This window comes from Corythoichthys intestinalis, chromosome 20 (genome assembly GCF_030265065.1).
Source record: "Corythoichthys intestinalis isolate RoL2023-P3 chromosome 20, ASM3026506v1, whole genome shotgun sequence".
NCBI lineage: Eukaryota > Metazoa > Chordata > Actinopteri > Syngnathiformes > Syngnathidae > Corythoichthys > Corythoichthys intestinalis.
The window spans coordinates 14344635-14361752 of record NC_080414.1 but is presented as its reverse complement, the minus strand read 5'-3'; the positions used below and the strand labels follow the sequence as shown (position 1 = coordinate 14361752).

Sequence of the window (17118 nt, the reverse complement as noted above, 5' to 3'; positions counted from 1 at the left end):
AGTCAAAAAATAAGTTCATAATACTGTATATTGACGGGACACGGGGCACTGACACTGCACCACACCTTTGCGTAGGGGGCTTGCCCACACCTAGCATCAAGAGGGAATATTCACAAACACACGCGCAGTGATCTAAAGCCGGATTTAGGTTGAAAAAGTATGAAAGCTGTACCACATACAAACAGGAAGCATTGTCTCAGGAGTGATTTGTTCGAGGATTCAAAGTAATTATTGTGTTTTTCGTACCATGCGTGCATTTTGAAATGTTGTGAAAAATCAATCAATCAATGGGAGATATTAGTCGCTATAGCATTGGCGTCCTACTTTGCAATATTTACGTAATATAAATGCTGACGGCCCTTTTTTTTTTTTTTTTTTAAACCAAGAATCGAGACTGTTTTACGTTCATATCTATAAAGAATTCAGGGATTTAAGCATTTATTCACAAGAATTTTAATCGTAAAAAGCTCTATTTTGTGATAAGGCGGCGCCACATTGGCTTAAAGACTAGCAGTACATTTGACATATTTATGTAAAATAAATGCTAAATGCCCGTTTTTTTGCTTTTAACCAAGCATCGAGACTGTTTTACGTTCATATCTATAAAGAATTCAGGGATTTAAGCATTAATTCACAAGAATTTGTAAAAAGCTCTTTGTTGTGATAAGGCGGCGCCACATTGACTAAAAGACTAGCATTACATTCGACATATTTACGTAAAATAAATGCTAACTGCCCGTTTTAACCAAGAATCGAGAGCATTTTACATCCATATCTATAAAGAATTCAGGGATTTAAGCATTTATTCGCAAGAATTTTCATCGTAAAAAGCTATTTTTTTCTGATAAGGCAGTGCCACATTAGCTTAAAGACTAGCAGCACATTCGATATATTTACGTAAAATAAATGCTAACTGCCCGGTTTTTGCTTTTAACCAAGCATCGAGACTGTTTTACGTTCATATCTACAAAGAATTCAGGGATTTAAGCATTAATTCACAAGAATTTTCGTCTTAAAAAGCTCTTTGTTTTGATAAGGCGGCGCCACATTGGCTAAAAGACTAGCATGACATTCGACATATTTACGTAAAATAAATGCTAACTGTTTTTGCTTTTAACCAAGAATCGAGAACTGTTTTACGTTCATACGTATCTATAAAAAATTAGGGATTCAAGCATTTATTCACAAGAATTTTCAAACTAAAAAGCTCTTTGTGTTTCCTATCGGTCAGCATTGACGGAGACAGGCGCCCTCTGAAACGGCCCCGCGCCCTTTCAATATATTATGAAGTCTGTGGCTGACGCCAACAGAACATGCAAATTGATAATAAATCTTTTTAAAAACTTCTTACTAGAGATGTCCGATCATGCCATTTTCAAAGTATCGGAATCGGCAAAAAAATATCGGACATGCCTTTTTTATATTTTTTGTTGTTGTTTTTTTTTTTTTTTTTTTAATTAAATTGTTTTCTAATTGTATTTAATGTTACAGACATAATATGTTACACTCATCCAGAGTCTTTAGTTTAGGCTTAAGGTAGGGTTATCAAATTTATCCCGTTATCGGTGGTAATTAATTTTTTAAAAAATTTATCACATTAAAATATTTAACGCATGCGCTGCACGACCCACTCACGCTTTATCACGTTCAATCTGTAATGGCGCCGTTTTACCTATATAGAGAGCTAAAAGGCAGCGTAAAATGAGTAGAGTGAATTTTGGCAGCCTTTGGAGCCTTTTTTTAATTGGCTAAAGCCTTACAATCCCTCTCCCTACGATTAGATATATCGTGGGAAGCAATGTGGGGAAGAAAGGTAGTCATTGATCTTGTTCTTAACACCCTATGTTATTTCCCAACGCAGAGAAGATATACCAATTGGTACCACAACGCACAGTCATGGTTGCACTTCCCATCATGCATATGGGCAGAAGTTAAATGGCTACAGTATCATTTACTGAAAGCTCAACAAATACACTAGATGGCAATATTTAGTCACAATATACAAAGTCACATTTATCCTTTTATCATTTTATCATTTATCAGTGGATCCCTCTCAAAGAAAGAATGTTAATAATGTAAATGCCATCTTGAGGATTTATTGTCATAATAAACAAATACAGTACTTATGTACTTTATGTTGAATGTATACATTCGTCCGAGTTGTATTAATTTTTTTCTTAATGCATTGCCAAAATGTATATGATCGAGAAAAATTATCGGGAATGATTGGAATTGAATCGGGAGCAAAAAAAAAAGCAATCGGATCGGGAAATATCGTGATAGGCAGATACTCAAACTAAAACGATCGGGATCGGATCGGGAGCAAAAAAAACATGATCGGAACAACTCTACTTCTTACCATTCAAAACTTCTTGTTCCGCCATTTTGAAAAGTAAATAATCGTCCCATCTCGGAAACTTACAATAAAATCCCAGTGTTTCGGGAGAAAATACGACTTGAGGGGGCGTTCACATGCAATTTTCGACTCAACGTGTGTTATTTACCATAATTACGACGTCACACGAAGGCAGCATGAGCAACAATTGGGCAGATTCCCGCGTCACTTCCTGTTTTGTAACCAAAAATCAACAGGAAGTGACCCACAAATGCCCCAAAATAAACAAGAAGTGACTAATAATCAACAGCAAATGAGCTGAAATGCTCCGAAATTAAACTCATCAATTGCCATTGACCACTATAGACGTCCAATCAGTTTGATGTGGGAGGGATGGCAGCGAATGAACACGGCCACCCTCCCACTTCAAATGAATTGGACGTCTACTAGTGATAAACTTAATTCAATTCACAGCAGAAGGATGAAAAGAGCTCGTGTTTTTATTACTTGTACAGTAAAATATTATAGAATTATTTCCTCACCCATGTATCAATAATTGTTATATCTCCATATTGTGAGATAATCGTTATGGTGAGCCTTCTATCCATTGCCAGTAAGTAAAGGCTTAAGTCACCTTGTTCGCTATTGATTGTGCAACGCTAAACCTGTTAAAAAAAGAAAATCCCATTTTATGGACTACCCAACTGGACCGTTGGTGCCTGACATTTTCTCACTGGCTCATCCTCGCTGGTTCTTTGATTGAAAATTGGCAGATTTCCAGGCCGCCTGGCAGGCATGAAAGCTTAAAGAACTTCCCTGGAAAGCGCTGAACGTCTTCTATTCACTCTCACGGCATCAGTCAGAAATTAGAACGCGCTCCTAAAAAAAACGCTTGGCACAAACGCCGCCTCGAGTGTTGTTGAGGACCAAAAGTCCACGGCTAGGCGATGCCCATTCATCTGCCGTTTCTCTCGCTTCCATTTCTTCCAATTGCCGCCTTATTAGCGACTCTAAAATGGGTTGGAATCGTCTTCCTGGCGCTCGCCGTCGAAAGAAACGTGGGCCTGCGGAATGATATTTCACTGGCAGCAGCCTGACGTTGATGGATGGAGGATCATTAGACATTTGCCAGTTTGCTTGGGCGTGGAGTTATTTTCGGCTTCTAACGTACGGCAAGCCAGAGCCTCGGAGGCCCGCAGACCATTTCAAAGTTACGTTGTTGTACGAAGGTAAAACAGGAAACTGAGAATGTTAGAATAGCGCTAATTGTGGTAGTCGTGCAGTCAAATTACACATTTTAGGCCCTAAAATTGCTTTGTAAATGGAAAAACTGATAAACCAGACACAGACGTATCAGCACCTTTCAAAATAAAAGATAGGATACTCATTCAACAGTGGCGGAAGCTGGTATTTCAAGGAAGGGAAGCTCAAGGGGTGTCCGCCTGTGCGTGTTTTGTGACGGTGGAGGAGCTCAGCGGCACCCACTGCTCGGTAGGGAAAGAAACTAAAGTGACAGAAGTCAGGTTCCAAACAGAAGCAGTTACAAAAGAAAAAAAACACTCGTAAAAGATTTTAACAAAGAAACTGAGCTAGGTTAATTAGGAAAGTCTCCAGTTAAACTCACAACAGAATAAAAATTGAAAAAATCTTAACTCATTTGCTCCCAAAAACGTATAAATACATTCTATTTTTAATTGTCGCAGTGTCCCAAAGACGTCTTTTACATTTCTTTTTAATAGCGACATCTCTGGTTTCTGATTCAATTTATCTCCAAAGCACAAAGCTGAAAATCCATTTTAAAGCAATAAAACTGGCCACTGGAGGGCAGTAGCGCATTTGGTAAGAACTGCAACCCGATTCAACGGCAACGAACGGCCGGGCCGCACGGCCGGGGCGCCGACGGAAGACGACCGAATGGCGTCCAGGATGCCAGGCGGCGGACGACCACTCAGAACAACCTAGAGGACGCCCGGGATGCCAAGCGCTGGACGACCGAGCAGAACGACCAGGACAACATGCGCAGCGGACGATGCCGTTGAGTCCGTGCTGCTCACCAAGCAGACCCCGCAGAGACTCAAAAAAATCCATCTTCATGAGACAGGCGATCAGGGAAAAGTTTACCCGGCTGTCACGGCCACAAACAGCGTCATCTTTCAATTAGTTATGTGTAAATAAATTGTTACTTTGCTATCAAAAGCTTTATTTGTCTTGTTGTAATCGAACAAAAACAACTGTCATTGGACAGTGGGACAGTTTTTATTTTTGCTATTTTGCACCGAGCAACTTGGTATGCCACCTTATATGATGCTAACGTTGCTTGCTGGTTTACTGATGTAACACTGCAAAACAAAGCGGGACGATTGTTGGCAATATTCGGCACGTCTTGGCTGAAAAAAAATCAAGTGGCTTATCGATGTGAATGGGGTCTAATGTTTATAAGTGACATCTTATTTGATGTGTCTCTCTGCTGTCCGTTGCAAACATTTTTAGAGACAGACAGGTCTTTTCTCGTCTCCAACTGTATTAAACGTCAAAGCCAAATGCTACATACGTCATATTTCCTCGTCTTAGCTCGTCATATCTCCATTGCTCTTTGCTGTGTGCTCTTGTTTTGTTCAAAAATACTACGCACACTTTGAAAATGATACATTATTCTAGTATGGCAAAAACTATGTTTCCTAAGATCACATGCACCACCCCTGGCACCCCTCTGCGCCCCCCTAGGGGTGCCCGTCCCACTATTTGAGAAGTACTGAATTAACCCCTTCACAACAGTATGTATTTGATCACTTATTTTTTGACATTTTAGGGGAAGCTGAGCATTCGCCTCCATCATACAAGGCAATAATTTTGGGGATTCTTGTTGAAATAACTTCCACAAAATTAAAGAAAATCATCAAAGTTTTATATTTTATATGTCATTTTTCTCTATTCAGGTTGAGAATTGTCATTCACTTATTAAGAAAGGTCATTTTGTGTGGAGGAACATGCTTAAACGCAGTCACCTAAGATTATGCAGCGTGGCTTCAATGCAACATTTTGAAAGCTTTCACCAATTAGCAAGCAAATTTAGACCTGCTACAAAAAGTTGAACTCTAAGTTTACCTCTGACCCCAACCGAAGACTACCGATTTGACATGTGCTGAGTCACTGGCAGGATCATGTATTGAACACCTAAAAAGATCAATTTTATTGAGCTAGCTTCAGGAGTTTCACAGATTTTGCTTTTAAGATGTTTTTTAACACCCTAACAGCAACTACACAAATACAGAGGTGCTTATGAAATACAGCTAGAACTCAGAAACTGTTAGCATAAGCGGATTTTAAGGGAGGGGCAGGGGGTCCAGGCCCCCCTGGTGGCCGAAAAGTGTCATTGCATGTAATTGACATTCCTATGCACATTATATATAAAAGTTGTAAAGCAATAAAACTGCAACAAAAATGAATGAAATGAACAAAAAAACATTTTTATAATGGGTCGAAATTATTTTTCGAGCACGTTAGACAGTCATTTGCTTTGTATATAATTCAATGTACTGTATATATACACTGTAGTACCGACTGCCGTCACCGTCAGCACCGACTCGGACCAGAACTACGACTACCTTATATATTACAGAAAATATTTTTTTAATGTTTTTTTTCTTTGATTGAATTTTTTTTTTTTTTTTTTTTTTTTGTTTTTTTGTTTTTTTTTTTTGATTGAAGCAACTTTTTGGGGGATTGAATGATTTAGACACAAGTGTCCTAATCATAATATGGCCCAAACACAAAAAGAATTGCTTCAATCAAACAAATCTTTTTCAATGAAAATTTAAGTGTTCAAATGCAATATTTTCAATCTCAAATATTTTTCCGCATTCAAAAACTTTTTTCTATGATTTTTTTTTTGTGATATTTTTCTTTTTGAAAATCTATATTTTTTGAAGCAACTTATTTTTTGATTGAATAATAAAGAGAAAAATGTCCTAGCCAAAATGTGGCCCAAACACAAATCAACATTACTTCAATCAAAAAGTTGCTTCAATCAAAAAAATTAAAAAAATAAAAAATAATAATAATAACAACCAAAAAAAGGCTTTCACATGCATTTTTTTTTTTGTTTTTTCAGTTTCAAATTTATTTTTGCATTCACATTTTTATTGAAGCGACTGTTTTTGTTTGAAAATATATATTTTGATTGAAGCAATTTTCTTTTTAAAATTGAAGCAACTTTTTTTTGATTGAATAATAAAGACACAAATCTACCTCCATATGGCTCTGCCCAGGGGATACAATTTTTGACTGGGGTAACTACATTGGCACAACACCGGCGGGCGTACCAAATTCAGTGGATGACGATCTTGGCGAAAAGTATTGACTGAGCAGCCTGATTTAGAACTCCCCTAAAGAATGATGGAAACAAAAAAAACGCTTGTTGTCAACTTATTATTTTAAATATTCTTGTTAATTTTATTGCTGACAATGCGTTTTGGGGTCATCAACATGTTGTGCCCCCCCCCCCCGCCCCATGACTGTTAGCCATTCCTAAGTCAAGATACACTTGCTTCCATGCTCTCTCGCCATTAACATTCACAAAGTGCCTGTTTCATCTCTTATACAACCTTAGAAATTGGAAAATTTGAGTGTAGACACCTAGAAAATGAGGAAAAGCCGATGCCGGGCAATGTGAAAATTGTTTCTGTGGATGGTTATAATTCTTCCGAGGAATGATGTATTGGCCTTTCTCGAGAATTACAACAATTTTAATGGTACTTTTTGCACTTCGATATGTGAGACGGTACTTGAGTAAGTTCTAAGTGCTTTTGTTCAGGGAGTCTCATTCAAACTGCATCTCATTTCCTTTAATCGCGTCTGCTCAGCTATCACTTTGGACAAATTAGCACTTCTCTCCGGATGCTAATTGTTATAAACGTCAAGATGAAATGTTGCTTTTCCGCCATGTCTCAAGTGTCCCTGAGGTTGTTATATTTTTTCTAATGACGCCGTCAACATTTTCGCTGTCATTTGTCATTTGTTATTGACTCTGTCATGTCTTTCGCAGTGATGGTCCTGCTCATCGTTACCATGCGTCGTCGGCGGAAGGTTCCGCTCATCTTAGAGGAAGAGCGAGACATCCGAGAGAATATCGTCCGCTACGACGACGAAGGCGGCGGCGAGGAGGACACGGAGGCTTTCGATATGGTCGCGCTGCGCAACCTCAACGTCATCAGAGACCCCAGCGTTCGGCGTGACGTCACCCCAGATACACCGACCTTTTTTCACTACACGTCAAGCGCGGCGGCGACCCGTCCGGCGTACAAGTCGCTCCCGGACAACGTGGTGTTCCGGGAGTTCATCTGGGAGCGGCTCAAGGACGCTGATGTGGACCCATCGGCACCGCCCTACGATTCGCTGCAGACGTACGCCTTCGAGGGCAGCGGCTCGGTGGCCGACTCACTCAGCTCGCTGGAGTCGCTCAGCACCGACTCGGACCAGAACTACGACTACCTTAGCAACTGGGGGCCGCGTTTCAAGAAGCTAGCCGATCTGTACGGGAACGCGGACGGCGCCGGAGGCGTCAGCGGAGGTGGGGCTGTCTTCTCGTAGCCTTTGAGGACTCTGACAGACGAGAGATTATTCGTGAGACGATTTAGGGAGAGATTGAAAGACGAGACACGGGAAGCAAGGGAAAGACTCTTCAAAAAGCTTTGGGGTTTGTTTACCTCATCGGATGGATGCGACTTCAAATGTGGCGACTTTAAAGATTTCTCTTTGGGCTTCAGTGCAGACTATGACTGTATAATGGGAGCAGGAGAAACCTTTCCACAGGGTGTCAACTGGCGCTAACACTTCTACCTGCCATCTAACAACACTGAGTTTGTGTTCTGGAAAATGATGGTTTAGTCCAGTCGACTTTTGACACGGATGATCGAGACTTTAACCAAAAAGTTGTAGAAATTGGGTTTTTAGGTGACAGTTAAGAATTCAGAATGAATTTGAGCTTCCCTAAACTTTTGGAATCACTTAAATTTTAAAATCTCAAACTTTTGGGCAAAATTAGTCGAGTCCTGTTGATTTTTGTGGGTTATTTTGACCTGAATGATCGAGACTTCGACCCAAAAATTCTCGAAATTGGGTTTTTAGTTGAAACTTTAGAATTCAAAATGAATTGGAGCTTCACTAAACTTTTGCGATCACATGAAAATGTAAATTCTCAAACTTTGGGACAAAATTGGTTGAGTCCTGTTGATTTTTGTGGGTTATTTTGACCTGAATGATCGAGACTTTGACCAAGAAATTCTCGAAATTGGGTTTTTAGGTGAAAGTTTAGAATTCAGAATGAATTTGAGCTTCATGAAACTTTTGCAATCACATGAAAATGTAAATTTTCAAACTTTGGGGCAAAATTGGTCCAGTCCTGTAGATTTTGTGGGTTATTTTGACCTGAATCATCGAGACTTTGAACAAAAAAATTGAAGAAATTGGGTTTTTAGGTGAAAGTTAAGAATTCAGAATGAATTTGAGCTTCACTAAACTTTTGGAATCACATAAATTCTAAAATCTCAAACTTTTGGGCAAAATTGGTCGAGTCCTGTTGATTTTTGTGGGTTATTTTGACCTGAATGATCGAGACTTTGACCAAAAAATTCTCGAAATTGGGCCTTAAGGTGAAAGTTTAGAATTCAGAATGAATTTGAGCTTCACTAAACTTTCGCGATCACATGAAAATGTAAATTCTCAAACTTTGGGGCAAAATTGGTCGAGTCCTGTTGATTTTGGTGGTTATTTTGACCTGAATGATCGAGACGTTGACCGAAAAATTCTCGAAATTGGTTTTTAAGGTGGAAGTTTAGAATTCAGAATGAATTTGAGCTTCACTAAACTTTTGTGATCACATGAAAATGTAAATTTTCAAACTTTGGGGCAAAACTGGTCAAGTCCAGTTGATTTTTGTGGGTTATTTTGACCTGAATGATCGAGACTTTGACCAAAAAAAATCTCGGAATTGGGTTTTTAGGTGAAAGTTTAGAATTCAGAATGAATTTGAGCTTCACTAAACTTTTACGATTACATGAAAATGTACATTTTCAAACTTTGGGGCAAAATTGGTCGATTGCTGTTGATTTTGGTGAGTTATTTTGACCTGAATGATCAGGACTTTGACCAAAAAATTCTCGAAATTGGGTTTTAAGGTGAGAGTTTAGAATTCAGGATGAATTTGAGCTTCACTAAACTTTTGCGATCACACAAAAATGTAAATTCTCAAACTTTGGGGCAAAATTGGTTGAGTCCTGTTGATTTTTGTGGGTTATTTTGACCTGAATCATCAAGACTTTGACCAAAAAAACTGTAGAAATGGAGTTTTTAGGTGAAACCTGACAAAACTTTTACGACTAAATTCGTCCAGTAGGCTTTTGCAGGTTAATTGATGATCAAAACTAGACGCAAAACGTTCTGCAAATTAAAATTTGAGGTAAATTTTTCAGAATTCAGAAAGAATTTGAGCTTCACTATTGACATCACCTGAAAGTGCAATATTCCGAAGTTTATGAGTCTCAATCAAGTAGCGAATCGTGCTAAAGACACGAACCATTCAGAACAATGACTATTTGATGTCTCACACTTCGCGATGTTGAAATATCGCGACTGTTATTTTTTAGGGTTTTAATCCAGACTCACTTCAGATGTAAAAACAATCCCATTCGGGTTGTGTCGCCATTCTTAATACGCTTGATTGTGACATTGATGCCACTTAGACGCTAGAAGTGTGACAGTCATACGCCGCCGGGCGATGTGGGAGTTTGAAGTCTTTGCTTCTGTAGTCCAGCATATACGTATGCTCACTTTTATTAATGGAACACACACTGTATGATAAACTTGTTTTTTTCCCCTCACGTTCACGTACAACTGATGGGTGTTGCTATTTATTTTCAGCAGGCAGGATTGTGACTTTTTATTGTCCTTTTTTCATGAAATAAAATTGGCATTCAGTTTAGCACGCGTGTTCATTTCTGTGACTTTGAGAGATTCTTGCTGCTATTGTAATAAACAGCTCTTTAACACTTTTTTCTTGTAATGAAATAATTCTCAGTATTTTTTATCCTATTGTAGTATATAGCATGGCTGTCTTCTGATCACGCCCCAAAAAAAACATTTGATTATGGGTGGTCATTTTTTATTAAAAAAAAAAAAAAAAAAACAACCCTCACCTTAAAGGGGTATGTTTTTAATAGGGGTGTCAAACGATTAAAATTTTTAATCGAGTTAATTACAGCTTAAAAATTAAAATTAATCGCAATTAATCGCAATTCAAACCATCTATAAAATATGCCATATTTTTCTGTAAATTATTGTTGGAATGGAAAGATAAGACACAAGATGGATATATACATTCAACATACGATACATAAGTACTGTATTTCTTTATTATAACAATAAATTAACAAGATGGCATTACCATTATTAACATTCTGTTAAAGCGATCCATAGATAGAAAGACTTGTAGTTCTTAAAAGATACATTTCAGTACAAGGTATAGAAATTTTATATTAAAACCCCTCTTCATTTTTTCGTTTTAATAAAATTTGTAAAATTTTCAATCAAAAAGTAAGCTAGTAGGCCGCCATTGTTGATGTCAATAATTACTTACACAATGCTCATGGGTGCTCAAGCCTATAAAAACAGTTGCACCCAAACTCCGAAAAACACAAAAAGTACAGCTTTCACTGTGCTGTCATTTTAATCTGTTTGAGCAGGGCATTTGTGCGTTAATTGCGTCAAATATTTTAACGGGATTAATTAAAAAATAATAATTTCCGCTCGTTAACGCTATAATTTTGACAGCCCTTGTTTTTAAGGAAAAAAAACCTTACCAACAAGGTTTTTTTGAGGAGAAAAGCCTTACTATCAGTGTTGTTTTCGTCAACGATGACCAGGGGCGCCGTATAGGGATGAAAAGTGATATTGATTCTAAGGGCCCATGCCCTGATAGGGCCAACAAAGAAAATTAGAACACTAAGAAATTGTAAATTTAAATATTAATCATTATTATTTTAATAGGATTAAAACGAAGGGTTTCTTTCTCTTGTTTTGTTTTTGGCAAAAAGTAAACACCCAGAGAGCATATGTATTCCCCCAACCCCCGTATTTTCATCAAATGGTTTGGTCCGCCCTTCCTTCGATCAAATCGGGAGCAGCGGTGCGCATTTACGCCAATCAATGACTTGGAATGCACGGTACTGCAGAAATGTTTTCAAAACAAAAATCGGGTTATCAAAAGAGGAAAGAAAAAGCAAAACAGGAGAGGGGTAGAAAAGGCCAATAAGATGTGACAAAGTACTTCACAAAGGAAGGTTGGTGTCTTGTGTCAGTGAAGTGCTGAAAATTAGCCTGTTATCTTACCCCACTCCAGCCCCATCTGGAACCTCACGATGTCTATTACAAAGCTCCGAAACGAGGTCCCAACTCACTTCGATTTTCCCGGCCTCAATGAGCGACATTCACCTTTTCAAAAACATGAATTCCAAATAATGACGGCATTTTTTGGTATCCTACAGATGTTGAAAGTTGGTGTGGAAATAAATGTTCTTTTTTAAAATCGGCTTGAATCCAGTTTGTCAAGAATTTATTGAATTTAGTTTGTCATCAATTGAATTTAGTTTGTTAAAAGGATCCTCTATTTTTAGGACAAGTAATTCTTAAAAGATAAATGTTGGTATGAGTTATAATAATTTGATATTAAAACCCCTCTTAATGTTTTTGTTTTAATAAAGTTTGTAAAATTATTTTAAGTGATAGGTCGCCATTCTTGTTACGTCGCAGTGCGTGACGTCACTGGTCCCGTTGCCGAAATTCCAGCGTGTCACTCGTTAGCTTTCCCAACATGTCGTCAGTTCTACCCTTTCTATTTGAACCAGATCTGAAAAGTGAAGAGCAGGACAGCACTGTCGGTCGCTCACAAGACGAGCTTCAGGGAAAAATGCCAATGTCATTTTTTGTATTTTTTTTTTTTTTTAGAAACCAAAATGCCTTACTATAAATGTTTTTTTTAGGTGGGCAAATGCCTTACTATACATTATGGGGCTTCTGGGGACAAAAAACATGGTCATTATTATTATTATTATTATTTTATTTTATTTTTTCCCAAACCCACCTTAAAATACATTATGTTTAAAAACAGACACACACACAAGAAACAAAAGAAAAGAATTGTATATATTTATTTATTTATTTTTTTTTTTCCGGAAAAAAAAACCTTGCTGTACATGGCTATTTTTCTATTGTGGAAACAGCCTTCTTTAAATTATGGGGTTTCCTGGATAGAAAAACATGACTTAGTATACTTGGTCTCTTTATTTTCTTATTTATAGAGAAAACACTTTACTAAACATTGTTGTGTTTTTCATGAGGAAAAGAAAGCAAGCCATACACAGAATTCTCTCGAATAAAAATAACATCCGACCGTATACAGTGCAAACGTGGTTGTTTTTGACAGGTAACAAACGCCTGACTATACATTGTCATGTTTTTAAGAAAGAAAGAACACCTTACCATTGTCATGTTTTTAGGAAACAAAGACAAAAGGCCTTATTATACATTGACGTGTTTTTCATGGGGAAAAAAAATAAAACAAAAATAACACCCACCGTATGCAGTACATACAAAACATGGTTGTTTTTTGACAGGCAAAAACACATGACAATACATGGTTTTGGTTCTAAGCTAAAAAAGAAAAAGAAAAAAAAAAGCCTTAGCATACATCGTCATTATTATTGATAATAATAATTTAGCCTTATTTTCTGGAGGGGGGAAGGAGCCTTATAGTCATCAATTTTTGGGATCATTTTTTTTTCTTTTTCTTTTTTTTTTTTATAGGGAAAAAAAAACACTAAACATGGTTATATTTTTTAGAATGGTACTATATATTACTATACATGGTAATAATTTTTGGGGGGTCAGGTTTTTTCTTTATATCTTTTAGAAGAAAAAAAGGCTTGCTGTACACGGTTATTTTTTTACAGGGAAAAAAAGCCTTTCTATAAATTATGGAAAACATGTCTTGGTATACATGGTCACTATTATTGATTTAAAAATAAAGCCTTATTTTCTGAGGGGGGTTAAAAAAAATCCTTACTATACATGATCATCAATTATTGGGGTCATGTTTTTTCCCCCTTTTTTTAAAGTATTTTTTTAGAGCAAAAAACACTATACATGGTTATATTTTTAAAAGAAAAAAAACCTTGCTGTACGTTTCATTTTTTTTCGGGGGAAAAACACCTTACTATACTTTTTCTTGTTTTTAATTATACTTTTTCTTGTTTTTAATTGGGGGAAAAGCCTTACAATACATTGCTGTGTTTTTCATGAGAAAAAAACCCATAAATACATAGGCATTTTTTGAGGAGAAAAGGCCTTACAATACATGGTCATGTTTTATTTTGTAAAAAACAACAGCTTAGTATACATGTTCGTGTTTTAAAGGAGTGGGACTTATACATTGTCATTATTTTTGAGAGAGAAAAAAAACAGTATACATTTTTTTTTTTTTTTTTTAAGAAGAAGAAGAAAATAAGGCCTGACCACCTGGTTGTGTATTTCAGGAGAAAAAAAACCTTACTACACAAGGTTTTTTTTCCCCTTTTTTATTTAAAAAATAAAAAATAAAAAATGGTTGTATAGCCGTTTTGAAGAAAAAAAAAACCTGCCATACTATAGCAGTGCTTCCTAGTAAAAAAAAAAAAAAAAATAAATAAATAAAAGCCTTATGATACAGTGATTAAAAAAAAAAAAATACTGTGTTGTGTTTTGCAGGAGTCAAAAAAAAAAAAAAAAAAAAAAAAAAAAAAAAACGCTTTACGATACATGATCAAGTTTGCAAAAACAAATGCTTTACTATACATGGTCTCATTTTGCAGGAGAGAGAAAAATAAAAGCCACAACATTTGGTTATTTTTTGAGCGGGAAAAAAAAGCCCGGTAGTTTTTTGGGGGTGTTGGGGGGCACGCCTTACATAGTCTGCCTGTCAAACATAGTCATGTTATTGAAGGGGGCTGAAAGCCTTACACATGGTCATTATCATTTACAAAAAACTTTATACGAAACTTTTATGTGGTTGTGTTTTTCAGGAGAACACTTTACTATAAATGGTTATTTTTAATGGGTGAATAAAAAAAAGCCAGATTCATTAGCTGCCATCGACAGCATTGTGAGGCTAGCAGCAAATGATCGCTGACAGCTTCTCCCAGTCAAAATAGGAGGAAAAAAAATTATTATTTAAAATTGTGACATTATTACATGCATTTTTCCGTGTATCGATCCTTGGCAAAGCCAAAGCCATGTTCAATAAACCAATCTCAGTAGGCGCGATAATTAGCATGCGGCTAAGTGCGCGTTGTCTTGAGGCGAACACTCAACAAGATGAGAATCGTTCACAAAACGTCGACGTCTTTGGCGGCTGTCTGTCAAAATCAGGAAGACGTGTCTGACAAGACAGTCGCCGCCAGCGATACTTAGCGGCAATCAGGACACGCGTCTCGCTATTGGCGCTTCGGTTGATTGCCACGCGTTGTGATTGCAGTGAATGATCATTGCAATAGACGTCCAATCTATCTAAAAGAGAGGTGAATGACTGCCTTCTTACCAAGGGTTTTCATTTCTACTTTTTATAGCTACAGTAAGAAAAAAATACAGATGTGAATTTCATTTGGGTTTTTTTGGGGGGGTAGGGGTGCGTTATGATGCATGTTGAGCTATATATATATATATATATATATATATATATATATATATACACACATATATTTTAGGGCTGTCAAACAATTAAAATTTTTAATCGGGTTAATTACAGCTTAAAAATTAATTAATAGTAATTAATCGCAATTCAAACCATCTATAAAATATGCCATAATTTTCTATAAATTATTGTTGGAATGGAAAGATAAGACACAAGACGGATATATACATTCAACATACGGTACATAAGTACTGTATTTGTTTATTATAACAATAAATCAACAAGATGGCATTACATCATTAACATTCTCTTAAAGCGATCCATGGATAGAAAGACTTCTTAAAAAGTTCTTAAAAGGTAAATGTTAGTACAAGTTATAGAAATTTTATATTGAAAACCCTCTTAATGTTTTCGTTTTATTAAAATTTGTTAACATTTTCAATCAAAAAATAAACTAGCAGCTCGCCATTGTTGATGTCAATAATTACACCATGCGCACTCATTGTGCTTAAACCCATAAAATCATTTGGACCCAAGCGTCAGCAGAGGGCGCCAAACACCAAAAAAACAAGTAACAAGCGGACATTACACTGCTGTCATTTTAATCTGTTTGAGTGGGGCATGTGTGTTAAATTCATCAAATATTTTATCGTGATTAATTTTAAAACATTAATTAACGCCCGTTAACGCGATTATTTTGACAGCCCCAATATATATATATATATATATATCTGTAATTTAGGGTTTTTTAAATGCATAATACTACTTTCTACTTTTGGATCATAATTTACCAAAATGTTCTCTGTCTCTAAAACCAGTTATTGCCTTTTTCCCGCCTACAGATTAAAAATGTCTTTTTCTCCATCTAGATCAGAGGTTAGCAACCTGCAGCTTCGGAACTACATGCTGCTCTGATGTTGTTGAGTCTTTCATTAAATAAACGAATATTTGATGAAAAATTCATTCTGACGCTTGCAAGATTTAATAAAGAAGTTCGACTTAATTTCTTATTCACTGTTTTGTGTGCGCTCTTTAACGGAACACTCGCGCAGGTGATGAATTTACCAACTACATAAAGTCATGGTTGCAAGTTGGAAGGTTTACCCAAAAGTCTCAGTGCCATACACACGCACAAAGATTTGTGGGTAGATTTATGAGTAAATACTTGTGAGTATGAGTAGACATTTCTTTTTTTTTAGAATTATTATTATTATTATTTATTTTTTTATGAAATCAGGTAATAAATTGACCAACTATGTAAATTCACGGTTGCGACTCGGAAAAGATTTTGCGCCATACACAGGCTCAAAGACTTGTGGGTACTCATAAGCTGTACCCACAAGTCTTTGTGCCTGTGTATGGCATAAAGACTTGTGAATACAGCTTATTAGTAAGCGCTTTTCATAGTTCACTCACACAGGTAAGGAATTCACTAACTACAGTGGTATGAAAAAGTATCTGAACCTTTTGGAATTTCTCACATTTCTGCATAAAATCACCATCAAATGTGATCGGATCTTTGTCAAAATAACACAAATGCAAATACAGTGTCTGCTTTAACTAAAACCACCCAAACATTTATAAGTTTTCATATTTTAATGAGGATAGCATGTAAACAAGTAAGTCAACCCACTGCCTAAGGAGACTTAAAGAGCAATTGAAACCAGTTTTTACCAAACATTTTAAGTCAGGTGTGTGCCCAATCACTGATGAGTGGTTTGAAGCTGCCCTGCCCACTATAAAACACACACCTGGTAAGAATTGCCTTGATGTGAAGCATTGTCTGATGTGTATCGTGGCTCGGTCAAAAGAGCTGTCTGAAGACCAGCGATCAAAGATTGTTGATTTATATAAAGCTAGGAATGGATACAAAACCATCTCTAGAAGTCTGGATGTTCATCAATCAACAGTTGAGAAGTTGTCTACAAATGGAGAGAGTTTGGCACTGTTGCTTCGCTCCCAAAAGAGTGGCCGTCCACCAAAGAGGTCAGCGCAGAATACTCAGAGGGGAGAAAAAGAGTGTCTGCTAAAGACTTACAGAAATAACTAGCACAGTCCAATATCT

The 17118-nt window shown here is 36.7% G+C and overlaps 1 protein-coding gene across 3 annotated transcripts in view; it reads left to right on the top strand.

Moving 5' to 3' along the window:
• Window positions 1-10358, top strand: part of LOC130908834 (cadherin-7-like) — a 262669-nt gene extending 252311 nt beyond the window's left edge. For all 3 annotated transcript variants that reach the window (XM_057824696.1, XM_057824697.1, XM_057824698.1), the window contains one exon: window positions 7380-10358. In XM_057824696.1, coding sequence (XP_057680679.1) covers window positions 7380-7924 — 545 coding nt within the window. In that variant the 3' untranslated portion in view covers window positions 7925-10358. The remainder of the gene's footprint in view (window positions 1-7379) is intronic.
• Window positions 10359-17118: the final 6760 nt, after the last annotated feature.